The 27,342-nt window shown below is 36.9% G+C and overlaps 6 protein-coding genes across 12 annotated transcripts; 5 read left to right on the top strand and 1 right to left on the bottom strand.

Moving 5' to 3' along the window:
* The first annotated feature begins 510 nt into the window (after nucleotides 1-510).
* Nucleotides 511-3,010, top strand: LOC113682129 (ADP-dependent glucokinase). The gene is made up of 2 exons (XM_027199282.2): nucleotides 511-1,008; nucleotides 1,562-3,010. Exons 1-2 carry the CDS (start codon nucleotides 686-688, stop codon nucleotides 1,794-1,796), a joined length of 558 nt encoding a protein of 185 aa, XP_027055083.2. The 5' UTR covers nucleotides 511-685; the 3' UTR covers nucleotides 1,797-3,010.
* LOC149038809 (ADP-dependent glucokinase-like) lies at nucleotides 1,878-3,399 on the top strand (the record flags this gene model as incomplete). The annotated part of the gene is made up of 1 exon (XM_089185693.1): nucleotides 1,878-3,399. A coding segment is annotated over one exon (987 nt), but the record flags the coding sequence as incomplete, so codon positions are not given.
* A 67-nt stretch (nucleotides 3,400-3,466) lies between these two features.
* On the top strand, nucleotides 3,467-7,874 carry LOC113682128 (ADP-dependent glucokinase). Its single transcript, XM_027199281.2, has 2 exons — nucleotides 3,467-3,910; nucleotides 5,362-7,874. The coding sequence occupies exons 1-2, from the start codon at nucleotides 3,585-3,587 to the stop codon at nucleotides 6,449-6,451; spliced, it is 1,416 nt and encodes a 471-aa protein (XP_027055082.2). The 5' UTR covers nucleotides 3,467-3,584; the 3' UTR covers nucleotides 6,452-7,874.
* Nucleotides 7,875-8,016: 142 nt separating this feature from the next.
* On the top strand, nucleotides 8,017-23,973 carry LOC113682127 (uncharacterized). 4 transcript variants are annotated; one of them, XR_016180517.1, is made up of 14 exons: nucleotides 8,017-8,422; nucleotides 10,029-10,099; nucleotides 10,614-10,659; nucleotides 11,000-11,185; nucleotides 12,311-12,366; nucleotides 12,437-12,599; nucleotides 13,201-13,297; nucleotides 14,259-14,334; nucleotides 14,506-14,631; nucleotides 15,597-15,764; nucleotides 15,884-15,941; nucleotides 16,123-16,297; nucleotides 21,371-21,492; nucleotides 21,817-23,973. XR_016180517.1 is itself a non-coding variant. In XM_089185199.1 (13 exons), exons 1-12 carry the CDS (start codon nucleotides 8,234-8,236, stop codon nucleotides 16,246-16,248), a joined length of 1,362 nt encoding a protein of 453 aa, XP_089041325.1. In that variant the 5' UTR covers nucleotides 8,017-8,233; the 3' UTR covers nucleotides 16,249-16,297; nucleotides 18,729-18,847. The 4 variants fall into 4 exon arrangements, 3 of the variants coding, with proteins under 3 accessions (XP_089041325.1, XP_027055079.2, XP_027055080.2); XM_089185199.1 differs by lacking the exons at nucleotides 21,371-21,492; nucleotides 21,817-23,973 and adding an exon at nucleotides 18,729-18,847; XM_027199278.2 differs by lacking the exons at nucleotides 21,371-21,492; nucleotides 21,817-23,973 and having other exon boundaries at nucleotides 16,123-17,317.
* On the top strand, nucleotides 18,740-21,257 carry LOC149038808 (oxidized purine nucleoside triphosphate hydrolase-like). Its single transcript, XM_089185205.1, has 4 exons — nucleotides 18,740-18,847; nucleotides 19,366-19,638; nucleotides 20,088-20,233; nucleotides 20,383-21,257. The coding sequence occupies exons 2-4, from the start codon at nucleotides 19,487-19,489 to the stop codon at nucleotides 20,547-20,549; spliced, it is 465 nt and encodes a 154-aa protein (XP_089041331.1). The 5' UTR covers nucleotides 18,740-18,847; nucleotides 19,366-19,486; the 3' UTR covers nucleotides 20,550-21,257.
* On the bottom strand, nucleotides 21,519-27,053 carry LOC113682123 (uncharacterized). 4 transcript variants are annotated; one of them, XM_089185201.1, is made up of 5 exons: nucleotides 26,898-27,053; nucleotides 25,893-26,808; nucleotides 24,068-25,299; nucleotides 22,674-23,512; nucleotides 21,519-22,145 (listed from the first exon to the last, which is right to left on the bottom strand). In XM_089185201.1, the coding sequence occupies exons 2-3, from the start codon at nucleotides 26,763-26,765 to the stop codon at nucleotides 25,252-25,254; spliced, it is 921 nt and encodes a 306-aa protein (XP_089041327.1). In that variant the 5' UTR covers nucleotides 26,766-26,808; nucleotides 26,898-27,053; the 3' UTR covers nucleotides 21,519-22,145; nucleotides 22,674-23,512; nucleotides 24,068-25,251. The 4 variants fall into 4 exon arrangements, with proteins under 4 accessions (XP_089041327.1, XP_089041328.1, XP_089041326.1 ...); XM_089185202.1 differs by having other exon boundaries at nucleotides 22,674-24,070; nucleotides 24,800-25,299; XM_089185200.1 differs by having other exon boundaries at nucleotides 22,674-25,299.
* Nucleotides 27,054-27,342: the final 289 nt, after the last annotated feature.

Here is a 27,342-nt window from a genome sequence, read left to right as displayed (position 1 = left end):
TTGACGATATGTTTACATAAGTTGAATCATTTTGTCGATTTTGGACGCGACTGCCTCGAAGCAAGTCATGAAAACTTCCACCAAAAACAAATTCAATTACGACGCAAAGAAGCTCTCGAAGTGAAAAGAGGTGATGTAAGATATTTTTCTGAGAAAAGTCACGGTGCCTTCTAGCATTACACTACTCTACTGACAATGGTGTAAAATGATAAGGCCTCATGAGATATCGTCAATTTTAAGCAACAATAATTTATTAAATCAATCCATCAATCACTGTAGGTAAAGAGCTTATTTTAAACACTAGTACTACACGTCTTTTAAAAAAAATTTACTTCATTATCCCCCGAAAGAATTTCATTGAAGTAATTTTGCCAGCAACGCTTCCTATAACTTTTAAAATCGCCGATTCCTTACCTGCAAATGTACATGCTCCAACCAAACTGGCCTGAGACTTCAACGTGTCCTAGTGGGACCCAACGGGACCCCGATGGGGAAACCAGTCTCGTGCTCAGACTCTGTCGACCAAGAGAATAACAATGGCGGATGAAGTGAACATGGTTACGTACCCAGCCGTTAAAGCAAGGGTACACGTTTAAATATCTGCACAGGTGAATAGTGAATTCTCTCAGAGACATAATCACCCTGTGGTGAATATTATAAATATCACACTTGTCCATAACAGAAAATGGCGAACATTTTGAGCGGCTTGATCACCGTTGTGGTCAGCGTGGCAGCGTACTTGTACTACAAACATACGAGTGAACAAAAACGCATTGAAGCAGTTTTGGACGGTCTTAAGCTTACAGAAAAAGAAGCTCCTTTGGAAGGAACGCCCAGAGTTGCTGTTGGCTTTGAAGCTACCATAGATTATATCGTGGATGCTTTGGAATTGTTTGAAGTGATGAATCTTGAACCGCCAGAGAAAGCCAAACCTCACGACATTTTGAGGAATGAGGGAGAGTTTATGGAAACATTTGCCTTCTTCTTTAATCATAGCGCAGCGTCATCGTAAGTCTGTTGATGTTCATAATACCTGGCGTATTTTTCCATTTTGTATACAGTTAGATTGTAAATATTTAATTTCATCAGAGGGCACAAGTTGGGACCATTACTCATAGACCGCGCCCGGACACTTATTTCTCTTGATGTCTTGGTTTTGGATGGAAAGCTCTGTTTTCAAAGCAAGGCAAAAAAAAGGACCAAACGACAATTTCAGTTCAGTTTAGGAGAAATGAGTGAAAACCCTTGACGGACCTTATTACCGTTCCAGTCTGTCAAACCTTGAAATAAACATGAACTTCTCCCTTTTTTCACACTTGTCATAAAGCTTTCTATACTTTATTTGATTTTATGTATTTTATTTATATATTGTTATAAATAAATTTTCCTTTTTGTATCATAATAATAACTAATCTGAAATGTTACAATTAATATACAATTATTGTAACTGTATGTGTAAAATTTTTTGGAAAAGATTATCAGGAGAATATTTTCAAAAGATGTTGTGTGGTACATCTTCCCTTTCCTGAATGAAAGACAATTATTTTTAATTCTTTTTCAGACGTTATATGGAAAACAAAGAACTTTTCCAAAGAATGTGTGAAAAAGCTAATGAACTGGAGAGTAACTATAAAGCACTAGGAGGTACTGGTCTTCACATTGGGAAACGTCTTGCTCTTGAGGGATGTAATGTACTAATGGCCGGAGATACATCTAACGAATTTATAAAAATGCTACCTAAGGGCATGTCTCCTGTTGGGAATATTGTTCCAGTTGATGAGATGAGAGAGAGATGAATGGTGCCAATTTCCTCACTTGCAGCCAAGGGCTGAATTGCGGAGGAACCAGAGAGGTGAGATCGGACATCAGCATATTAAAGGCGCCTCTGGCAGCCGCTTCAGTCCATTGTGATCACACCTCACCCACCCAGACCTACGACGGCACAAATCGAGATAGACCACAACACCGGGCACTACGTGCCCTACTCTTTGCGAACAGTGCGTGCGTTCTTTCCTGCTCTCAGACATTGGGGAAAATATACTTCACAAAGAGCTAACCGTTTAGTTGTACACAGTGATGAGAATAATCCTTACTTACGTTCATTACAGGAATTTGAAAAATCATTCAAGGAATTGATCTCTCCTTCGGTTCTAGTTGTTGGTGGTCTGCATATGCTGGATAACTTTCCAGGGTTTAATAAAGGTGATAGCAGTCAAATTTTAAAGAGGCTTCAGTTGTTTTTGGACACTATTTCTGTTCCCATCCATTTTGAAATGGCCCCCTTCCATCAAGAAACATTCTTTGATGAACTTTTGCAATATGTAATTCCTTACACGAGTAGTATGGGTATGAATGAACAGGAACTTCCTAACTTGTGGAGCAAGCTGCTCTATGGAAATATAACAGTTGTTTCAAGTCAGAAACCGAGAGTTGCAAAAGTACTGGATCTCATGAGAGAAGTGTACAAGATTTCAAATGAGAACTATGGAAAAAGTAGGAAGAGACAGTTGACAAGACTACACATCCATACACTGGCATTTCAAGCAATTCTAACCACTAAGGGATCAAGGTGGAAAAATACCAAGGCAGCTTCGGCAAAAGCATCTTTGACAGCAACACGTCATGTGTGCGGCTCAGAAGATATTGATCCTCAGAAATCAAAGTTACTCATGGATGACTCATTTTCTAAGAGTATAGTTCCAGGCAGCCCCAGAGTTGAATTTGATACCAGTTCACCTGTATCCTGTTGGAATGAGGATGATTATGAAATCTGTGTTGCTCCTGTGTTAGTTTGTACCCAAGTATTGCAGACAGGAGGTGGCGGAGACCAAATTACTGGGGGTGGTCTGGCATTACAAATTTGAATGACGTGTAACTTTCTACACTAGAGATGATCAGACAACACTACATACAATAGTGTTTCATTGAGAGATAACAACATGTGAAAATAAAATTGAAGAATTTCTTTAGAAGTGACTTGTTATTAAACTAGCTCCCAAGCTGACCATAACAGGGCCTTTTTTCATGATTTTAAATTACTATAGCTACTGAAGTTAATTTCTTATTCCATTTAAATTTTGTAATTGCATTGAGTTTTTAATATCAATAGCCCTTTTTTTTTTTTTGGAAAAAATAAGCACGTGAAGACTTCTGGTTGTTGTAAGACATTGAAATGTATGATTTCATAATGTAAAAGGCCTCCAGTTAAGGACCAGTAAATAAAAACAGTAACAGGTGAGGAAAATCAACAAATATGATAAGATAAAAACAGTAATAATAACAGTTATAATAATGATGATAATAATAGTAATAGCAATAATAAAAAAGTAAATTTTCAAATATATTTCATAACCATCAAAACAAGTCAATAATATGCAATAAAATACGAGTACTTTTTTATAACTTGTGACCACGGTTCTTGCTTGTCGGCGGTTTTACCCTTGGGAGTTGTGCTGTTCGATTCTTTGTCCTTTCAAAGTACTCTGAGAGGAAAGAACAATTCCTTTGAACACGTGAAAAAAGGCTGTGAAGCAGAGTGAATATAACTTATTTGTTATTTCAAGTAGGACTGAAAAATTCTCCAAATGGCAAATATTTTGGCTACCATAATCGCCATTGCAGCTTGCGTGGCAGCATATTTTTACTACAGACACATAACAAGCCATGATGGTCGTATTGTTGCAGTCTTGGAGGGTCTGAAGTCTTTGGAAAGAGAAAATCCAGTGCACGGAAAACCTAAAGTAGCAACTAGTTTTGAAGCTAACGTGGATTATTTTGTAGATTCTCTGGAGTTGTTTGAAGCGTTGAACCTTGAACCGCCCGAGCAAGCCAAACCTCACGACATTTTGCGGACTGAGAAAGAATTTTTGGAAACATTTGCGTTCTTCTTCAATCATAGCGCAGCATCATCGTAAGTATTGAATCTGAACTTTTATGCTCAGGTCCTGTACACTGATTAATGGAGATCTCTTAGAATCGTCGATGATTTCAATTTTACTGCCCTGGTATCTTTCTTGGAGAGGGTTACTTTACTTCTGCGGGGTGCGTAGTCAATCCTTGAATTAAATTACCCGCGTATTACAAAACTGTTCATATGATTAGGTAAACCAGTAATCAGTTTCGAAAAAAACTGACGCTGTTGCAGTTCTATACCTTAAAACTTTGGGCCTGAGTTAGGGTGGAGTACAAGCAAATTTCCAGGATAGAGCTGTTTAATGAACAACTGGGACTTTGAACCACCTTACTGCTTGAAGTCCCTGGACTAACCCTACACTCAGGCTTTACCTTAGCTTAACTCTTTCTCCACTTGAAGAAAAAAAATAAGAAATTCAAATTAAAAAAAGAAAGCTTTTATTAATTACTGGTTGATTCAATGGGCCACTTGTTCTCATGTTGTTTGTAATTTGAAATTAACACATTTTAGCTCAAGCCCCAGTATTGATATACTCAATATCTCTTTCTAATGGAATTTGATAAAACAATCATACTGAGAACACATGAAGACTCTTTTTGTTGTTTTGTTTTGGCTACTTTCCCACAAGGTAGAGATAGGATGTGTGAACCTATGAGAGAATGGTCTGAACAAAATGACAGAGCAATGGAGAAGTTTCAGAGGATACTAATCCAATTTCAAAGTTGCCCTAAAAGCTTTGTTTCTTGGCCAATTATTCATGTTTTGAAAAGTCTATCTGGTGCAGGAATCATCAGTGGATGTACCTGCCACCTGAAGGGTGTATTTGATAAATATCAAGAAACTCTCATGGGAGCCAGATGAAATCCTTGGATTTACCTTGGATGGATTAGTATTCCATCTTGAAGGAGTGAAAATTCACCTTGTTGCTTCATTTTTCTAAGTTGGGATAATCTGTGATTATCTGAGGGTCAATATCCTCTAATCAGGGTATATTAAGTAATATTACCTTGTAAGTAATGCTGAACCTAAGTCTTAAGTCTAAGATACACTCAATGTTAAATAGTTTGGACCTAGCTATGAAGATCTTGATGTGTGATGCTTTAAGTGCTTAGACTGGTCAGTTTGTCTAGAACTTACAACCTTGTTTCAAACTCTAAGGGCAGTAGATTTTTTCAGTGAGTTTTGATCAACCCTACAATCAAACTGAAACAATTTTTTTTAACATTTTACGGAGTGACAGAGATACATAGGTTATCAAGATGTTTGTTTTGAGGTGGTATTTTTCAAAAATTTTGTTTAATGGGAAGAACGGAACTCACTCAAAATATTGGAATATGAAAATCCACTATCGACCCTCTATGTTCATATTATTATTTGAACATTAATTAATGTTCTTTAGAAAAGGTCTGCATTTGAGAAACAATGTACAGTGCCTTTTTTTTTTTTAGCCGCTACATGACCGACAAAGATCTTTTTCGGAAGTTAGTCCTCAAATCCCAGGAAATTGAAGGAACTCGTAAACTAATTGGTGGCAGTGGATTACAAATTGGTAAACGCCTTGCCTTTGAAGGATGTCATGTTCTTTCAGCTGCTGATTCAAGTTCAGAATTACTGGAGATATTGCCAGAGAATTTAACAGCAGTGGGGAACATTGTAGAGGTTGATGATGTCCATTTGTTGTTGGAATATCCTGCACATTTTCCTTGGGGAAAGTATGAGTCCCAAAGAGCCAACAGACTAGTTTTACACAGCGATGAACACAATCCATATCTGAAGTCAATGGAAAAATTTCAGGAGAAAGTAAAAGACTTTTCACCGGCAGTTATGGTTGTATCAGGACTCCATATGTTAGATAATTTTCCTGGCTTTAACCCTGGGGACAGTGGTGAAATATTGAAAAAACTATCATCTTTTCTTGACACATTGAAAGTTCCAATTCACTTTGAGATGGCCCCATTCCATCAAGAAACGTTCTTTGATGAACTTTTGCAGTATGTTGTTCCTTATTCAAGTAGTATGGGTATGAATGAACAGGAACTGCCTAACTTGTGGAGCAAGCTGCTCTATGGAAACATAACAGTTGTTTCAAGTCAGAAACCAAGGGTTGCAAAAGTACTGGATCTCATGAGAGATGTGTACAAGACCTCAAAAAAGGATTATGGAAAAAGAAGGAAGAGACCACTGACAAGACTTCATGTCCACACATTGGCATTTCAAGCAATTCTAACCAGGAAAGGATCAAACTGGAAACACACCAAGGCAGCTGCAGCAAAGGCCTCTTTGACAGCAACACGTCATGTGTGTGGCTCAGAAGAAATTGATCCTGACAAATCTAAATTGTTTATGGATGAGTCATTTTCTAAAAGTATAGTTCCAGGCAGTCCAAAAGTTGAATTCAATGCCAATTTGCCTGTTTCTTGTTGGGATGAAGATGATTATGAAATATGTGTTGCTCCAGTGTTAGTTTGTACCCAAGTATTGCAGACAGGAGGTGGCGGAGACCATATTACTGCTGGTGGCCTGGTACTACAGATTTAGACCAGGGACAATTTGTGTTATAAATTTTTAATTTTTAACAGGGTTTTCAGTTGAACTCAGTTATTGGAACTGTACCACCACTCATAAGGCCTTAATTACTGCTGCATGTGGATTTTATATGCAATTTTTGTTGTAGAGAACTTAAATTACAAATCCATCTCCTCTACTAACAGTAGGCACTCATGAAGGCAGTTCATGAAACCCTTTCTTTAATTCATTGGGCATAATTGTAAAACACAGATATGAACTTGAAAGCACCTTGACATGCAGTCGTAACATGTACATATTAGCAACCATAAAATTCTGAGGCAAATTCTCAGATAATAGTAATCTCCTTCATAGTCATTTGTTGGGATGTCAATCAACAGCCCTCTTATCACTAGAAGAGAGAAGAAATATTTTCACCATATGCTTAATGAATGTTCTAATTTGTTTGAAATGAATGGTGATATTCAAATTCTGTTGAGATCAAATCACTGAATAGATAAAGTAATGAACTCAAGTCTTGCATAATGAATGAGTAAGTTGTTTTGCAGTTCAAAAATGGTATATTTCTGAAATGGGTTGATCAGCAATAAGTGTGATGAGTGTAACTTTTTTATCTGATCAGACCAAAGATATATGGAATGCAAGGGTGGTTTTTTCTAAGGTTAACTAACAGGAGTGAAATCCACATTCATCTCTGGCCATATGGCCCATTAATTAATTAATTTATTTATTTTTCATGGTGAACCCCATCATTAAAAAGTATTGTTGGATAGCAATTAGAACGTTTCAATGCAAGTGTAAGACACAAAAGTAAATTAAGAGCTCACCCCATCACATCAATATTTTAAATAATACTGAATAAAGAGATATTCAACAGCTATTCATTGACGTGGAGGTGGCTAGTGGTGGATATTTACTAAGCAGTGAAGAGGCAAGGTGTATTGCAAATATCCACCACTGGTCTTAATATAGCACAAAAATATGATTTTAACTCATTTATTCCTGCAATGGTTACACTACTTTTTGACGCAAATCCTGTTTGCCAATACTGGGAGGTAAATAGCAAAGGATATTTGGAACATGAGTAGGCAATCAGAGCATGCTTTCTATACTATCTGTTAGTTTGGTATATAATGAATCATTTTTATTCAGACAAATAGCTTTTTTAAAACAATTATGAGGTCCTATGAAATTAAAACATACACTGTAAATTTAGAGTGTGAAAAAAACTTTGTAGCTATATGGATATTTCAACATTTCAAGAAAAGTTTGGAAATGGTGAAGATCTTGAGTAACCATAGGTCTAGTTTGAGTGTTAAGCCTATCGCCCTTTATTTAGATGCCAACAACAAAAGTTTAGTGGCTTATGACCTAAACAAACTTTGTGTCATGACTTGCTTAAGAGGCAAATATTAAAAATGTTGCTTTAGTGACAGCCGTCTCAGTCTCTAGTGGTGTTGCTTTAGCTGAGTTTAGATCCACCCTAACCCACTGGAGTGTCTAGTCATGCATTAATTTTCTTCGTCTAGCCTGACTTGTAAAGTACACCAGTGCTACAATTTGTAGAAAGTCTTTTAAATTTGAACAATTTCAAGTGATTTTTGAGAAATCTGGAGACGCTCTCGACTGTTTATTCCAATGGTGATGGGAAGCCACGAAACTGGTAGATCTTCTCGTCTCCCATTACCCTTTGCGGTAGGCGGCGGTATGTGCCCGCCCTAATTTATGTTTATCTTCAAACTTAACTATAATCTAATGTAAACTTTCGCACGCCGATAGGGCGTTAAAGGTGCAATGACCGAGAAACAGCAACTTGAACGCTCTTCTCACTCTCTATTGAGTGGTGCTGATGGAAGAGTGAATAAATTGAAAAACTTAAATCCGATCACGGGTGAATCTGAAGAACCCATATTGGTTAGCTTCGAAGACGTCAGTGCTGCCTCCTACAGGATTCGGAAAGGGGTTAAAAAAACACCATGTGAAGTAAGTAATTAAGCTTATGTGAAGTGAATTCTAACAATAGTTCCCACAAGAAGTACTGACCTTTTGCTCGATCGCTGTCATGCGGTCTGAATTATTTACTTAACATGTAGAAACAGGTTTCTACGTTGTGACAGCGTAGCTGCTCTCACGCAACTGAGGGCAAACTCATTTCATGTGGGAATAATCATTTCATTAGCCGGCTGCGTCAGAGTATGTTGCTGTTTTAGCTGAGAGTTTATGTTTTACCTAAGAAAAAAATAGTCTCATCTGTAATCAACTGTTAGGCCCCATATTAACTGAATTGAACCAGAACATATTTATGTCAACAATAATGTTTGGTGGTAGTGGACAGTATTACATCACAGGAGTTGCACTGGAGCTGGTTGTCAAGCCTCTTTGTGTAATCTAAATTTATGTTTTATTGAGTAACACGATCACACAATGACTTTGAAATTAACAAACTGAGATTACCATGTGTTCACTGTTTCCTACTCTATTTTACTTTCCATTACCTTTTACATATATTTTCATAATTGGAAGTCACTTGTGATGGCTCTTTCCTGAGCTGGCCCTCACTGTTTACTATGTTAAAAACAAATGATAAAATTTGAATGTAGCCTTGATTGCTGTACAGTTAAAAGGTTTCAATTTCAAGGTACTACAGAATTAAAACTTTGCTAAATTTTACCATCTGGAGATTCATTTCTGTAAATTTGTTGCTCATGTCGTGTTTTAAACCACTGATCAATGTGATTTGTCTCATTATGGCTGACTTATTATTAAATGTGATTATGAACTGGAAATGATTGAGTTAATCATGTTTTGATATTTTACATTATTTCAAGACTGAGGCCTTCTATTCAAGATGCAACAGTTATTATCAGTCAGTCAGACAATGTTCTCCATAAATTCTCAATGAATTTCAAGTACATTTATGGTTGCCAGAAGATTTAGGTTGTTTCAAATAACTTATTATCTACCAATGCTATAGATTAGATGATGATCTCAAAGCATGATAATGTTTTTTTTGAGGGGTTTCATATTCACAAGAAATTTTTGTACTTGTGCAGTTTTCATGAAAATGAAATATAAATTTGTGGTCATTTGTTTCAACAAAGTTGTGTTCTGGAAATACTTATTTATTTGGTCAGTTTTGTCTTTCTTTGTGTTGAGTAGGGAGCTAGTTTTTTAGATACTGTACCTTCACAGAAAGCACATACATTGTACCTTAGATTTTTTTCTAACAGTGTGTTTGGAATTGCGCCAAAAAATTACAATTTTTTTTAATCTTTAATCATGATTTCTAAGAAATTCTTAATGGAAATTAAAATTAAAGCATGTTATCATATAGACTTTGAAACTGCTCCAAGTAAAGGAGATTTTCTTCTTGGACCATGACAGTTTGTTTATATAGTAATAACTTGACTTTTTGTGCAAATGAGGAGACTTTTGAAATCATGTAAAACACTCTTAAGCTCATGAATTAAAGGCTGTTTGTAGTATTTCCATTCATGTGTTATTTAACTCAAAAGCATGCTTGTATAAATACTTTAATTAAATGGTTGATTTGGAAAATAATTAAGATATTATGTATGGTTTTTTTTAGAGATCTAGTATGTCAGAGGCATTGAAGATGGACTTGTATTTCAAGAAGGACTATCTTCAGCACACAGGAAGGTAGTAAACTTGAAATCATTGCAGATTGGTTACTATGATGATATTTTCAATTTTTTAGGAGTAAGATAGAAACATGGGTGAAACCTATGTATTCTTGTATTTCCTAATTTCCAACAAAGAAACAGTGGAGGTCTCTTGCTAACTTGTACTGAATTATTACAATTATTACAGACATAAGTAGCAGGAAAATGGGTTATTGTAACAGTTGTGCATTTGATAGTGGTCCTCTGCATTTGGAGTTTCCAAGTTGCACTATTAAAGTCACAAAGAAAAGCTGAAGAAAACAAAAACTAAGCCTTAATTCATCGCATTTATTGTGGGTGCAAGAGTTCATACAAACTCTGAGAAATGTAAGAACAAATAAGTGAAAATGCAGGATCATAATATCTTTGTCCTTATGCCTTTCTCCCATTGTTAAATGCATGTGCTGGCATTTGTAGCTTCTAGGATTAAATGGATTTTAGACTGGACAATTTGAAATCTGTATCCTGACTAATGTTGTAATTTAATTTAGCTTCAAAGAGAGAGGTGCCAGAAACACACTTCTGATGTTGTCTAAAGTAGGTACTCAAAATTCATAGTCAAATACATTTGTTTGATATTACTCAACCTTTTTCTCCCAATAAGAGGACAAGTTGTATCAGTGACCATGCCTGTCCCTTAAAGTCTCACATGGAATCTGAGAGTGTAAATTTGTTATTTGATAATTTTAGTAGGCCCAGCTTTTGCTTTAAAGACTGTTGAAGAAGAAAACATTGTAATTTATTTCAGCTTAAGATCTAGTAAGTTTAACTGATATAGTACTTGGAAAATGGTCAGTAGAAACCAGAAACACTTTTCTTCATATCTTGAATATAAGCAGAAAAGGTCCATTTTAAGCTCAATTTTACTTTTCCATAGGAGCAAAAGGAAAAAGGTGTAATTGCAGCATCAGCTGGGAACCATGCCCTTGCATTATCATATCATGGGAGAGATCTGGGGATACCTGTTACTGTTGTTATGCCATTGAATGCTCCCATTATGAAGATCTCAGCTTGTAGGAAACATCAAGCTTCAGTACATGTGAATGGAGCTGATCTTATAGAGGTCAGAGTTAGCAATCATTGTATTCTTTTACTAGTAAAAAAAACTTGATCAAATATGTTCTTGCTATAAAATCAGATAACAAAAAAATTCCACTTTGTGTCCAAAAGATTAAACCTCAGGCATTGGTATCTGCTGTGTATAATAATAATATTAGAGCAGCTGAGCTTGTTTTTTGTCATAAAACACTGTTGTATTTTGTGCACTTACATGTATGTAACTTGTAAAAAAGAGAAGTGCAAAAGTAAAAGCAATGCTGGAATTTACACTGTGTCTAGCTATAAGAAGGAAATATGATGCAAAGACAACTCCTACACAATTTGGAAATCTGATCTTAAAAGGAAATCAAGTTGATCACCCACATATGCTAGATGGACTTTTTATCTTTATTTTGTTCCAGTAGAGATTACTACAGCTTATTCAGCTGGCCAGGCCATGTTACACACTTCCAATTAGAGAGACTCTGTTCAACAATAAGCTTTATAATATTTCTTTTAAATCAAGCCTGAATGGCAAAGTAAATTGGGAATGTCTAAATTTGCTGTTCAGAATCTTGCTGAATAAGTGAAAAAATGCTTAACATGAGTGGCCTTCAATGACTGTTTTAGGTCAAGTTTATCTTTCAAGCTTGAGCCAATCTGGTGCAGGGTTACTTATGGTGCTCATGATGTTATGGATTTTTGGAAGGGGGGGGGGGGGAGGGAGTACTTTGGTCAATTTTTGCTGGGTATGTGCTGCTGGCCTCTCAGAATCCCTTCTACAATAAAGCAAATGTAACAACTTTTTAAAGGCAAATTTTCTATTTTTAAACCTTTACTTACTGCAATCTTGTAACCCCATAGATCCCAAAAAATGTGCGATCCCATTCTAATAACTCTATTGAAAATGTAATCCCATTATCATCTGTCTAGTTGTGAAAATTGAACCCCATCCAGCGGCACATCCCATTAGCCTCTTTCTAGGAAGTATCCTCCACCTCTCCCCCTTGGTGGGCAATTGTCACATGTTTGAAAGGTTAACTGTACCATATTCAACTTGATTTCTTTGAGTTTTCACAAAGATTTTGAATATGTGTCTGTTCTGTTGTAGTAAGTTACATTAAAATGGTTTGCAAATGTCTCTAAACAGTCCAAAGAAATTGCCCTCAAGATGGCGAAGGCAAACGGATTAGCTTACATTAACGGGTAAGGAAACTCAAATTCAGGTCTTTTCTATTTGCTCGGTGATATATCTTGTAATGGAAGTTTCTTTCAGGTATGATCATCCTCACATCCTATCAGGCCAAGGGACGCTGGGTTTAGAAATTGTAGAGGAAGTTCCCGACCTAGAGGCAGTTGTGATTCCTGTGGGCGGTGGAGGCCTATTGGCTGGTGTTGCTGTGGCAGTCAAGGGGTTACGCCCTGACGTGCAGATAATAGTAAGAGAAAATTATTAACCTTCCAACTGAAACTTTTTGTTTCAAAATGCTTAAATTTTGTTTTTCTATCCTAAAGTAACAACCCTCCCTATTGTCTCAGGAAATAGAGAAGGTTGAGTTAGTAAAATAAAGCGCGATGATAAACGGCGCGATAGTAGCGGAGGAGCTAAATAACGAGGGAACTTTGGGTCGGGTCGGGTAAAGAACGCTTTTAAAAGTTTTAGCAACCGACCCGACTAAATCTCCCTCGATTTTCCGCTCCTCCGCTACTATCAAGCCGTTTACATTTTGCTCCGTTGACTATATGAACTTCTACAACAGGCTACACTAACTGAAGTTGACGATTTCGTACACAGCGTGCGGCCTACAATTAGATGGCTAGATGCAAATCGTTAGTTTTCAAAAGTGAAAATCAGGGTGAACCAACTTATTAAACTGTGAAAGGTTATTAAGGGGTAAGTTTCTAAAGAAAATGTGGTGCTGCGTCGGTGGGAGAGTATAGCAGGTCCAATGGACATCGTGTTTGAAATATTTCCCATGTTTCCTTACGGTTTTAGTTACTTTTGTTAAGTGTCAATACTTAATTTATTGTTCTCCTCAGGGTGTAGAGTCCAAGCGCTGCGCTAGCTTTCGGGCCGCAATGGATGCTGGTCATCCTGTCAAGATAGACGCCAATCAGTCTCAGACATTAGCTGATGGTAAGAATTAACTGGCGCTTTGTTAAATTAGGCGCGGAGGCTAAGGCGAGACTTAAACTCCGAAGCAAGGTTAGGTTTTCTAGGAAATTAGGAAGATGTTACCATAGGAAATGTAAAATTTTAATGGAGTTTTGTTGGAACCTTTTTGTTACGAGACATACATGTAATCATTGAGTGAGTTCTCTTTTCCTGCTACCTGAGCCCTGTCTCCTTGCTCTGTGATTTGAACCATATCGTTGGTATTTGGAGCCATCTAAGGATCAGAAAACAAGGATTAGGAACAAATTTGTTGCGAGCTGTTCCTGTGCTGAATTAGTGTTATTAAAAATAACTGCTTGGTTCCTGCGAGTTTTTGAACCAAACAGTAAATACCTCATCCTCTCATGTTTAGCATTGTTGTTAAATGAAATTCTTGTTATTTTGTTGATTTGTTTCCCTTTAATTGTTTTGTTAAAGTGCTTGCCAGAAGTTCGCTACATGTGGACATGTTTTAAGGTAGCATCAATGTTGAATTGAGATCTTGAGACAACATCCTATTTACACTAAAATATTGCGACCAGCGCTGTGATTTAGTTTCCTTACCTCAGAAGTGCACGGTAATCGAAGATAGGGTAAGGCTTTTATATTGCAGACTTGGTGGACCATTTCTTCAAATTCGTGGACCACTTCAGTTGTTTATATCTTGTACAAAGGCTCAGCTTGGGTTATAACTGACCAAGTAATGAACGTGGATGAGTAAGGAATTCCTTTGGTCATCCACTTGTGCCCAGGATCTTCCACATAGTCATCTTTGTTATAACATTACGTTTAACGCAAATGTTCATACCAAACGAAGCAAGTTAAGTACATGAACAACTTTTGACTCTGTCCGCTTCAAACGCGCGATGAAGCTTACTTAAAGCTCATCTTGGTGAGCATGAAGCAAAACCAACAGTAAAGGTTTCTTTACTCCTCCTTACAGGATTGTGTGTCTCCAAAGTTGGTTCAAACGCTTTTGCAACAGCCACAGGGCTAGTTGATAAAGTTATCAGTGTCAGGTAATGACATGACAGCTACCATTTACAACTGATTTAATTTTCTTCATCAAGTCTTTTGAAGGAATAGATGCACCTTCTCTGTTCGTTGATTAACATTATGTTTTGTCTGGGATTCTTCGGAAACTGCAAAACTCTCTTTCAAGGTGGGATTTGTTTGTTTTTTTTTTTCAGCGAGGATTTCATTGCCCTCGCCATACTACGTCTTATTGAGGAAGAGAAAGCAGTTGTTGAAGGGGCTGGAGTCACAGCCTTTGCTGCTGTTCTTGCTGGCATGTTACCTGAACTACAGGATCGCAAGTAAGGCGGATGGCTCTTCACAATTTGATTACAAAGTTTAAAAAGGCTTAAGGTAAAACATGCCTAAAATATGTAAAAATAAACTGATCTTAACATACCATAAATATAATTCTTTTTGAAAATTTTTATTGTTGAACACGTAAAAATTCTTATTGCTCTTGCGTAGAGTTCTGCATATGATAAGCTATTTTGTACATGAGACCGCGCTATTTCTCACAGAGAGAGATCTGCTGGTATTTTGTCCAAGTAGTCCTGCCCAAAGCTAGTCTGCATAATTTAAAAAAGATATTTCTTGATTCTCAAAAATATCTTGAATAGCAAATGACTACAATTGTGAACGTCTGAGCTCGTCATCAACCAATCTAGTGAGGCCCCTAAGAAATTGTAATAGGAACTTCTCTCGAATATAAGGACATGTTTTTTTTTCATTGTGCAGACTTGGCTATGTTAGGGAAAGGAGTGGAGCATTAGGTTACCCTGTTTTATCATATAGAATTCCTATAAATACTCAAACTTACTTCGTAGGGAATACTACTGACCTGCTAGAAAATATCATCGACCTAAGAGGTCCCAGATACCGTATACCAGTCCAAAAATTCTGGGCCTAAGGGCCCGTTTCACGAAGGTCCCGGTAACGTAACGGGCGGGGGCTCATTTCTGCGAAGGTCTCGGTAACTTAACGGGCCCGTAAAGCTTTTGTATTTTCATGCAAGATGGGGTTTTCAAAAGTTTTGAAAATTATCGATAAAACTATCAGCTACAAAAAAACCAAAATGGACTGATAAAGATGCCAGAAGCTGCTTCTCTATTCTTAAAATTTTGATTTTAAGATATAGCTTCGGGCTTCTAGAAACGGGCCCCTGGTCCAATATTACATTCAGTATATTTTTGGCCATGATAACGTATGTCTCGTTGCAGTTTACCGTCTTTGTTGTCCCCTAACTAACTCAGTAGTTTGTTTTTAGGGTTGTGATACCGCTCTGTGGAGGAAATATTGACTCTACTGTGCTTGGTCGCTGTATTGATCGAGGATTAGCTGCAGATGGAAGGCTTTGTAGGTTTATTGTTACTGTTAGTGATCGGCCTGGTGGAATCGCTGAACTAACGCGACTGTTGGCTTCTCTGGGAGCCAGGTATGGCTCTAGTTGCTTATTAAAAAGTATCTCTCAAGTTGCTTATGAAAAACTATCTTATTTAACTTGAGTACAAAATTCACTGCGAAGGCAACTTTTACTGCAAATTTTTATTACAGCGTGAAAGATATTTTCCACGAGAGAGCATGGCTCGTGTCCAGTGTGTTCAATGTTCAGGTAAGAAAATTACCTCATTTGAGTGTGATTGCATTGTGTGATTGCATTATCTCCCTTACCCTATTACACTAACAGATCATAACAAATGTAACTTAGACTCGGAGAGAAGTATCTTATCCCCCAAAAGTTGAATTTAACCAGTCTTAGTTGTAACCTGACGTGTTTGTGTTCATTTCAACAGATCAAAGTAGTACTTGAAGTAAGAGACCGCGAACATGGACTTCAAGTTAAAGAAGCCCTTCAGCTACAATATCCGAATAACGTGCTGTGGGGACTGGACTCAGGATCTACTGCCTCTACTTCATGAATTGCCTGAAACTAATTACCTCTACACAATGAAGACCAAGAAATTCTGTGTGGGTTTGAATTTTATTTTCTGGTTGTGTGTGAGTTGAAGAATGTTTTTCGGTTTTAAGAATTGTATGAAAAATTTGGGATAGACAGAAACTTTGAAGTGTGAGGTTCTCCGATGCAAAGAAGTGCTTGGGAACTCAAAGGCAAAATGGGTCTGTTAAACTAAAGAGGATCGTTATATTCACCCTTGTGCGAGGCCCTTATTATTAGCGCTTAGCATGAGTGTACTGCGAAAATATGGGACCTTGAACAACGCGCGCCGGCGAGAGGTCTGCGAGGGTTTTGGCACTGATAGTGCCAGACCCCGGCAAACCTCTCCCCGACTAAGGCCACTCATCTCAAATCTTCCCGCTGGCGGAGAAACGTAGCACTATTAATTAGGGCGTGCTCCCAAGCTACCTTTGTGTGGGATTCGCCATGTGGATGTTCTATTTTATAGATTTATCGAAGTTATGGGGCTGAGGAATATTGTAATACAAGGGTCTTTATGAAAAGTTTTTGTACATGTATTTATTTTGACTGCCAGTCAAATTTTCTGAGTGAAATTGTGAATTTTTTTTTACCGGGCTGTTTTAAAAAGGAAAAAAAAACTGAACACCTCATATAGTGGAGAACTGTCTCACTCTAAAGTATTTAACTGGTTATCGCTATTTTTATACAACCTGTACGTAGTCCAGAAAAGTCGTGTTTTTTATTTATTTCGTAACATTTTTGCTTTATTTGATAATATTAAGTCCCTAATGGGGAAATTAGCAACATGTTATTTAGTAGCGAAATATAGAAAATATCTTCAAATGCCTTAAAGGTTAGTCTCAACATTTCTATGTAGGGTCAGTCTAAGGGACATTCGGGATTAGGGAGTAAATTTGTCGCTGATCGTAAAGGGACCGCACAAAATGTCAAGCTTATGTGGTCACTTTTAAGAGGCAAAGCCGTAGCGAGGGGAATCATATATTGATAGCTTTCAGAAGTCCTTATTGTGCACAAATGCATCATAATAAAGTTAAAGCCTTTATAACAAATTTGTCTCCCAAAGATTATTCGTTTGAATGTGTTCATGCTTCTCAGTGTTACTACGATCATTGTCACGCTAATTCCATTTTAATCATGGTGAACCAACCAATGATAATTGGACAGGTAACAAACCTTCTCTCTCTCCCACCTCTGTTAAACGGGGATCATGTGAGTTCGTCGCTTAAACGAGTGGTCCATACTGAACAAAAGGTAGTTAATAGTGGTTTGGCTGGTTCAGAGAGGTTGTTCCTCCCAAGGGGTTTTGAATATAAAAATGGAAAGGAGGACTGAACTCTACCCCTAGTTCAAGGCAGTATTGATCAGTTTTCGACAGGAATAATTTCCTGATCAACTCTCGGAGATTGTTCGTACCCTGGGCACGGTCACTGGCGGCAATTTGGAGAACAATCGGCTTCAACGGGTACTTCTCCTTCATTAGAATTATCGAAGCCGGCACAAGCTGCAACCAAAAAGATCTGCAGGAAAAAAAGAAAGCGAAGTACAATACATTGTCCCAATCTCGAACCACGACTCCGCTAGACACGGAAAGGACTTCGACCAAGGACAGTTTCGAAAGCGAGCTCTATTAAGCGAAGTCTTATTCCCCGTTCACACTAAAGCTTAAACATGTTTAAATCTTGTTTTACTAAACTGGTTTTATTAAACTACCTGTTCACACCGCGGGCGCGTGTAGCCAAACATGTTTAAAACCGTGTTTAATAAAACTACCTAAATGAGGTTGTTTAACTTTCGTGTTTAACTAAACACATTATTAGTCTTCTACGTCTAAAAGCTGATACTAGCCGCATAGAAGCCTGCTGATAATACACCAACAAACTTTTAATGCGCGCAGAATGCGAAATTCAACGAAAGCCGCGAAGATAATCATTCGACAACGATCCATTCCTGCCCAGTAATTCGAGCGATAATTTTTCTGTATCTTGTAATAGAGAGAGATACGGTACTGATTGATGCATTTGTCAATGAATGAAGTTTTGATCAGAGGATACTAGTTTGATGCGACCGCCGCCAAAAAATTGGAAATTGAAAATTGAAAATTTTTTGCCAACGTTTGGCTCGCGAAAAATTGGCAAATATTTAAACTCGCTCTCGTGCGACCCGGTCCTAAGAAAGTAATAAAATAAATACACCTTCTGTGACTTTCTGGCGGGGTGGTATGTCACCTTATAATTGCCTTGGCGCAAAGATTGTCATCCAACATGACATTATCATCCAAGATGCCGGCCGCTAGAAACCCAAGGGTTTTTTTTTTATTGCAGTCGAGCCTGTATTAAGCGGTCACCCACGGGGAGTGGTGATCGCTTAATACAGAAACGATAAAAATTTCACAAAAACTCGCTCAAAAATACTATTAACATTGATTTCGGGAGATAAACATGACTCAAATTTTACTTGAAGATTTTCTTATTTTTATTTGAGTGGTTCCGCTCTAAGTGGTCGTTCAATACAGGCGGAGCACAATACAACCAGACCGATTGGATTCTCGGTAAAGGCTGGCCACGACCGCTTAACTGGAGGTGAATAGTTGAATAATTAAGGCTAAAAGTTTCGAGATTTAGACAACTGACCGTTAAAATAGTGGGTGACCGTTTGGTATGGTGCCAACAGGGGCCCGTTAGTCGAAAGTCCCGGTAACTTGACGAGCCCGAAAGCATATTTTAAAATCAAAATTTAAAGAGTAGAGAAGTAGTTTCTGGCACCCTCAGCTTTACTAGTCCATTGTTATTTTTATCGTTTTCAAAACGTTTGAAACCCTCACCCGGAAAGAAAATTAGAACAGCTTTTGGGGCCCATTGAGTTACCAAGGGGTCCCGGTAACTTAACGGGCTCGTGAAGCTGTTCTATTTTCATTCAAGAGAAGAGTTGAAAAAGTTTTGACAATTGTACAACAAAAATTTCAGCTAAAGAAACAAAATGGACCTGTTAGGGTGCTAGAAACTGTTACTCTTTTGTTTAAAGTTTTATTTTAAAATATGGTTTTGGGCCCCATTTTGTTGAAGACATCTGCTTTAGGCATACACCGCGTATTTTGTAGTGAATGGAACGCCACCTACTCGTGCGGCAACACAAGTAATCAGTTCTGTTAATCGCTTAGCTACCTAAAGGAAACAAAACAGACAAATCCTTTGATGATCTAGGAAATTAAGAGGCTCAGGATGACTAAGACTAAGCTGTACACTTTAGCCCTAATTAGAAATAACAGCGATGTTCTTCTTGGAATGAAAAAGAGAGGATTTGGTGTGGGACGGTGGAATGGTTTTGGCGGGAAAGTGCACTCAAATGAAACAGTTTTGGAAGCAGCGAAGAGGTAAAATTACATAGTACTTACTCTTTATTATAATTTCTTATTCAGTCGGCTTGTGATATATGAGTTTATTGTTAAAGGTATATTTTCTTCCGACGAAGCAGACGATGGTTTGACCGATTTGAGACGGACCACTATGAAGGCACGCGGTTCGTCTCCAAGAGAGTGCAATTTGTCACAACGTGCATGAGCCAAACACTGTATTATAGCTATTTGAGTCACGAAGGAAGAATCCTACTATAGCAAATGCTTTTACCGCACTGCCTTTGGAATTAGGCCTTTGTTTCAGAATAGTGTGAAGTTATAAAAAAAATCCCTCCAAGGACAGGGTTATCAAAAGTTTATGACAATCTTCACTTTGAAGATTGAATCTCATGTAAGCATATTCTAGTTTTATATGTTGTGTTGAGGACAGTCTGAGTTAGTCACTAGTCATGTCACTGTTCTTGTAGGGAGTTACATGAAGAGTCTGGTCTTATAGTAAATGAACTGCAAGAGGCTGGGCTTTTAAAGTTTGAATTTATTGGTGAACCTGAAATAATGGAGGTCCATGTATTCACCACAAATAAGTTTGAAGGAACACCAGCAGAATCAGAAGGTAAATGCAATGATGGCATATCCGAACTGTTACTAGCTTGTTCAAAAGTTTAAAAATCATACATGAGAAGTTGAATTTCGACCTGGTAGAATTTGGGTTTTAACAACTTAGCCTTATGTGATAATTAGACAATATTATTGTAATTTCAGAAATGCGGCCTCAGTGGTTTCCAATCTCAGAGATTCCATTTGATGACATGTGGCCAGATGACATTCTCTGGTTTCCATTCCTGTTAAAAGGACAAAAGTTCTCTGGATATTTCAAGTTTAAAGGACACTCAGAAATACTTGATTACACATTAGAGCCAGAATGTTAAGTTGGGTTTTTGTTAAAATACTAATATAGGAAGGTTAATGTTCAAGTATAATATTTTAACATGGTTTTAAATAGTACATAAAACATTCAAAATAAATGTAGTTCAAATTTGTGCCAATAGGGGCCTGTTAGTCGAAAGTCCCGGTAACTTGACGAGCCCAAAAGCATATTGAAAATTAAAAATGTTTGTGAATACAACATTATATTACAATGATGTGTTGTTCTAAATATGACTGTGAATGCCTCAGCATCCAAGATCAATTCAATATATTTGGACAAAGCCAGCAAACTAGACTGAGTGTCAGGTTAACTTACTTGGTAAAATTCTGTGCAGGAACAAACTCATTCTTTAAATGCTGTAACTGGTAGCTGCTTAAAAACAGTAACCAGTCGGAAACAAGTGGGTCTGTAATGGACAGTAGCACCCATTCCGCTCGCATGTTTTCCGTTTACTTTTAATTATAATTTCTTTCCAGCTTAAATCAATCTTTTGAGTATATATGGAATCAAGGCAAAGATTACAATGTATTTCTTGTCAAGACTGGTATTTAACTGTTTTGTCTTGATGAAGTAGCCAGCACTTCAGAAACTAGTAACCTGTGAAAACCCTTACATGGACTGTCCCAATAAGGTGCTGTTGCTGTTTACTTGTCATTTCACTTCATATATTAAAAAAAAAGAACAAATAAACTGAATTTTGATACCCACAGTTAAAAGTATACTGTTATTTGTGTTTCATGAATAACCAGGTTCAGTTCAATGATCTTTCAATAAGTTACTTGTGCAGTTGATATTTGTAACTGTTATTCACTCTCCAAGCAGCAAGAGTCGTATGGAAGCAATGGGATGTAACTACTTCCAGTGAAAAGAATATCATGGAGTGGGTTTTCTTTCTTGGTGAGCCTTATAATATGTGTCGTTGGAAAAGAGAAATGAAAAAAGAGGTAAGTACTTTGCTAATACTGTATAAAGAACACAAACTTTTATTTTCACTATTAATTAATTAAATCTGTACAGATGTTGATAGAGAGCAAACTTACATTAAATGCACTAGCTGTTTTAACACAAATTTTCAAAATACCTTACACTTCTGAAACAGTAGCTTGATTTACACATATGGATGCAAATACAAATTTCACAGACATTACATATCTGTATTGTCAAGGATAATGCTACTTATAAATTAATCTTTAGTTGATTGTTCACAAGAATGATATTTGTCTTGTCTTTTAACATTGCTGTCTATTAATATGAAATTTATTTTATAGATCCTCAGATCCTGAAGCAGAATAAATATTTGGATCCCTCTTTATAAAGAACTAATGGGTGGTTCGAAAGCTAACATTCATAATGTCAGAAATTGTTGGTTGGAAAACATCCAAAAAGTAACTAAAAAGTTTAAGTGCGAATAATTAAATTTAAATTCTATTCAACAAGAGATGAAAAGTTCATAGCAGTATCCAAATAAATCTTCCAAGACTCTTCATGTAAGAAAGGCACTGATAGTTCTTCCAGCTTTCTTGTCTCTTGAATCAACAGATAGATGGAGGCCCCTCATACATCCCTCAAGGTTATCAAGTTTACCACAGGCTTGACACTGTCATCAACAACAATCATAATGATATAAATTTAAGATAACAAGAGAGTGACAAAAAACTGTTGCGTCACATTTTAAGAGTGTGTTACATTTTGAACATTCTCTTTTCAGTAGTGCACATTTTAAATTCAGTTTGATTAGCTTAGTAAATAAAATTATCTACAAAAGAAATACAAATCTTGCATTAATGAGACTCCAGAAAACATCCATTCCCTTTGATTAGGGTTCAGGTTATTTCTTCAGATTAGGGTGAGAAGGGAAGAGAGGGGTCAAAATCCTTATTTTAAAGACAGGTATGAATCAAGAGGAGAAAAGTCAGGGTTCTTGCCAAAATTTCCATTGTGGGAGGCACAGTATATTTAGAGTCCACAGAAATCCAACAGAAGGGAGAAGGGGGTCAAAAACCAACTTGAAATCTTTTTTTAAAGACAAGTAAGAATCTACTATGCCTCCTTTGTGGGAGGCATTGTATATTTTCTAAACCAACAGCTATAATTGTAATAAATGTCTAGATGTGTAGTTACTTACCATCTTTGAAATGAAGAGGAGAGAAATGTGTTGCAGATAACAGGTTAAGAAAAAAGAACAGAAGTAAATTACTTTGGGCAGAATATTATTGCATGTTAAACAACACATAAATGAAATCCATGTAAATCTAAGCAATTATTTTGAAGATTTCATTCAGAACATTTTAATTTTAACTTACTATGAATCAAAGCACATAATTGCTTAAAAGTTAACTTATTGCTTAGATTTCAGTAAAACTGAACAACTTTTCAGTACTTACCCCCTTCAAATTTTTTATTGTTGTCAGGAGACATTTGATATAATGAAAAAAATAAGTAAATTTACCATTAATAATAATTACACATGAAATTCACCACTATTTATTCAATGGATGCAACCATAAAGGTTATATACATTGTAGTTGGAAATGTTTTTCACAATAGCACACTTTCAAATCAAACATCTCTAATCAGGCAAAACTGCAAAATTCATAAAGTCAGAGGCTAACAGTGCACTGTTAACTACAAGAATTAACCAACAACTAAACCTGCATGTGATAGCATGATTGAAGGTGGCTTGAGATGACATTTGACTGGTGTGCATCATGTAATTTATCAATACATTTTCAATTAGTTTTCTCTTTACATCTTCTACTGTCTTTGTTGTGTTATATAACAAAACACTCAAAAATGTTACCCTCAAATTTCAGTTTTTTCCAAGGCTCCATGAAACGCAAAAATTCAGCGGAAAAAATATTTTCCTGTTTCAACAAAATCTTGCTGGTGGCTCAAACCTTTAATGCATTAAATATGAACTGTAACCATTTTGTAAAATCAGATGTAAGAAGAAGAACTTACCCCCTGCAAAAGCAAGCCAGGCATATGAAAAACAAACAACAACAAAAATTAGTATTGAATCATTTCTGTGAGTTAGTTTAGCTATTTTTGTAGTCTCATTGGTAAAACAAGAACAGATTTAAGCTACAGCATCCCTATACTTTACCATATGTGCTGAGAATACATGCAAGTCTACTCACAGACTATTGCATATCAAAAATATTTCTAGTCAATTTCAATTGTTTTATATTGCTATAGTCTTACAGCCACATGTAATACGTAGCAATAACATGATATTCAATTGATCAATTACTCTTATGTCATATAAAATACATAAACTAGTTTTTAAAATGAATAAACAGAAAATTTCACAAATATTGTGAGTTCTGTTCTCCAGTAGAATTAAATGCTATTTCTTACAGTATATGATTCAATACTAATGTCAAAACTGATTAAAAAATAAACAAAACAATATCAAGTAAAAACAACTCCTGTTTAAAATGTAGAATGATGTAGATCCCATTCAAGTATTTCATATTAAAAAAACAAAGTTAGAAATTAAAGAGGAATTTTACTTACAAACTGAAGAGAAGGACATTGTCACAGTTGGAAGAAAAGAAACAAAAGAAAAATTAGTGATAGCAGGCATGATCTGTTTTAAGGTAACTCAAATTCCTCTGAAATTCAACATGAGGGTGACAAATAAGAAAGGAAAAAAGGTTTCTCTGGGGAACAGTCTGTATATTGTGTTCTTGAGATAATTTTACAAACTGTTTGCTTCTCTTCAAATTTGGCTGGAAGTAATAATTTCCATTTATGTTTTCTTCAGAGTCAAGTCACATGACATAAATGAACAACTGGATTCACCCAAAAGTTTAACTTGTTCATTTTCTTTTTTACGATGCAGTTAAATGCAATTTAATGGAGTTAATGACAAAGAGCATCAGCATTCTCTAGTAGTTAGCAGTTTTTTTTGCATATGCACATGCATCAGAATTCCATGTGCCTTTGGTCTCAGGCTTTGAGCATGAACCTGCAGCATTATGAGGAGTGGCAGTTTTCCCCACTCACTTCCCTCCTTCTTTCTACTGTTTATTCAGTGTGGCAGGTGCCTTTTTCCCTTTCCTGTGTGGGGATGTATGGCTAGGTTGCCAGGGTTTTCCAGCCATGGGAGAAGTCTCCATCTAGGAGCTGGCTGTCAATAGTGTAAGCCCCTGGATGTTTCAGGCACCCAACCTCCACTTACGGATGCAGTTGTTGATTAAGTAATAAAATCATTCCTAGGTCTGAAAAAACAAATTAGTCACTTACCACATCCACAACCTTTCCATGGCACATAAAAGAAGGAATAAAAAAAAAATCAGATCTATTATACAGGTTTAACTCCAGATTAGAGGAAAGATGCTGAATTTCAACTTGAATGGATTACAGCACGTTTGAATTGTCTGTTTCTAATTGACTATAAAACATAAACTTGGTAGGGAAGGGGTTGTATTTTGGGAATGGCTGATTGTAAATCTTTTACTTGGACGAGGTTAACCTTCATTTGAGGAGTCTCATCCTAAAAAAAATTGTAAATTCTCAAATAACACCCTGAAGCTAGTATCAAAACTAACACAGATTAAAAATGTTATGAAACAAAGCAGAGAGTTTCTAGCAACAAACACCAGCTCCACTTGGAAGCACTGTAGCAATAAGTTCTTCAAGAATGGGGACTTGGTAAACTCATGTATTGTATATTGATAATACTTTACAAATTAATGTTAAATAGAAAAAGCATTCAACAGATAGATGTTAAATGTACATACCGGCTGTTGATGTCAGGTAAGATGCAACACATAAATGAGAAGGAAATGAAAGAGACAAAGTAAACTTGCTTATATTTGATTTTTAGTATATATGCAAGTACTTTATTATCAGTAAGACAAACAATTGATATTTTTATCATTTTGTTAAAAATAACAGACCACAGATTGTTTTTTTTTTATTGTAAAAATTATCAGTATCATGCTTTGCCCTTGCAAAAGTGTTAACATCTCAGAACAGACAATGTCAGTGGAAAAATATCTGTGCATATTTTCACCCTGAGTGTGGGCTTTTGTCCGAAGTTAAAAAAATGAGGCTGCAAATTACACACCGTTTTCAACTACTTGTTTTCATCTGATGGAACAAACGTGTTACCATGTGACAGCATGGAGTATATTCTACTGTTTAAGACGATGAGACACTGTCCCAAGCTTTGTTATGTTCCAATGTGCGCTTACGAGGGCTCTCTAAACTCTCCACTCTTTACGTAAAAACCCTCCTGTCTGCTGCACCCTCCCCTCCGTACCTATACTAAGTTTTCTAGCTGCATGGGAACAAAGTGATGAACTTATCATAAAAAAAGAGAAAAGTCAATTACCCCTTTGTGCCACCTGCAAGCATCCTCATGATTACGGTGTTCGCTGAAAAGCTTATTGCAATTAGTACATAGTTTGGTGTCACTAGCAAGAGTTCTAGACGTCACTGCAGAGGACATCACCGGAGATGATGGAGCGCTATAAACCACTCTCGATAAAGCTCTTTTGTAACGAGTAACTTCTGGAGACTGTCTCCCTCCGTATGAAAGATGATTCGCACTGCTTGTTCTTGAAATTTCGTTCCTCGCAATAGCACTCCACATCTTTGCGCGATCCAAATCTCTTTCCTCGAGCTCCACTTGAAAACTTTCCTCCCGCAGTTTCAGACGATGCTGTTTCACTCGCGCGGTCATTTCACGGCGGTTCTGCACAATCATGTGCAAACGAGTCCTTATGAGACACTTCTGAACGATTTGATGCATTCGTAAATCGACATATTTTGTAGAGAACCCACATCCCTCGCACTGTACGACTCTGAAGTCACAACTTTGGAGGTGTAATGGAAGGTCTCTTCGCCGTACCTTCCGATTACAACCGATGTTCACGCAAACAGTGAAAGTCAGTGGGCAGTGATTACCGTAATGATCACTTAGTTTTCCTAGCGACAACACTTTCTCGCATCCCTTCGGACAGTTAACTTGCAGGCTTTCGTACTGCTCTCTCCATTCCCCATCAGTATTTTGCTCGCCCAAATACAGGGCTTTCTTGCAAACAGGACACGTAGGTGTTTTGCGTTTCATCCTCTTCTTGAAACACTTTTTACATAGCACATGTTGACAAGCTAAGCAAACTGGCTCTAGAAATACATCGTGGCAATGGGTACAAATAAATTCGCCGGGAATTATTTCGTCAAAATGCTCCTGTTTCAGTCCCATGATGACGAAAGAAGTGCGAAGGATGAACAATCAGCTTCGTGACCTAGCGACAAAGTGTTTACACCCAGATGAAAGTGATAGAAATAATTACCAGATAATCTTACAAAGCATTTACCGTAAAGGTAACCCTACCTTTTGTGTGGGTAATTGAATTATGTCAACTATTTTTTTACATTTGAATGGTCATGAGCTACTCATTTGCATAGTATGCCTGACCACGACGAACGCGTGACTAGTAGGAAAGGTAAAGAAGGTAACTAGTGAAGTCGCCCAGAAGTCATCTCGCCTAAAGTTATGTCGCCCGGAACCTGAATCATGTCGCCCAAAGTTTTACTCATGTCACTCAAATTAGAAAATCAAGTTGCCCGATCAGACTTACAGACTGTAAATAGGCAATAAAGTTGAGGAATCTCTATTACTAAAGCGCCGTTTGTTTCCGACAACATCACAATGTCTTAAATCAGCTACAACTAGATCTCTGGGTTTCATGTGAAAAGCCTAATTATAAGAACTTACATGAGTCTGACTAAATTACAATAAATTTAGAGGATTCAAGGATTTTTTCATCTTTAACATT

Source organism: Pocillopora damicornis, chromosome 10 (assembly GCF_964200805.1).
Source record: "Pocillopora damicornis chromosome 10, jaPocDami1.2, whole genome shotgun sequence".
In the NCBI taxonomy this organism is placed as follows: Eukaryota; Metazoa; Cnidaria; class Anthozoa; order Scleractinia; family Pocilloporidae; genus Pocillopora; species Pocillopora damicornis.
The sequence above is the reverse complement of the archived record's forward strand: the minus strand, read 5'-3'. Positions and strand labels throughout refer to the sequence as shown.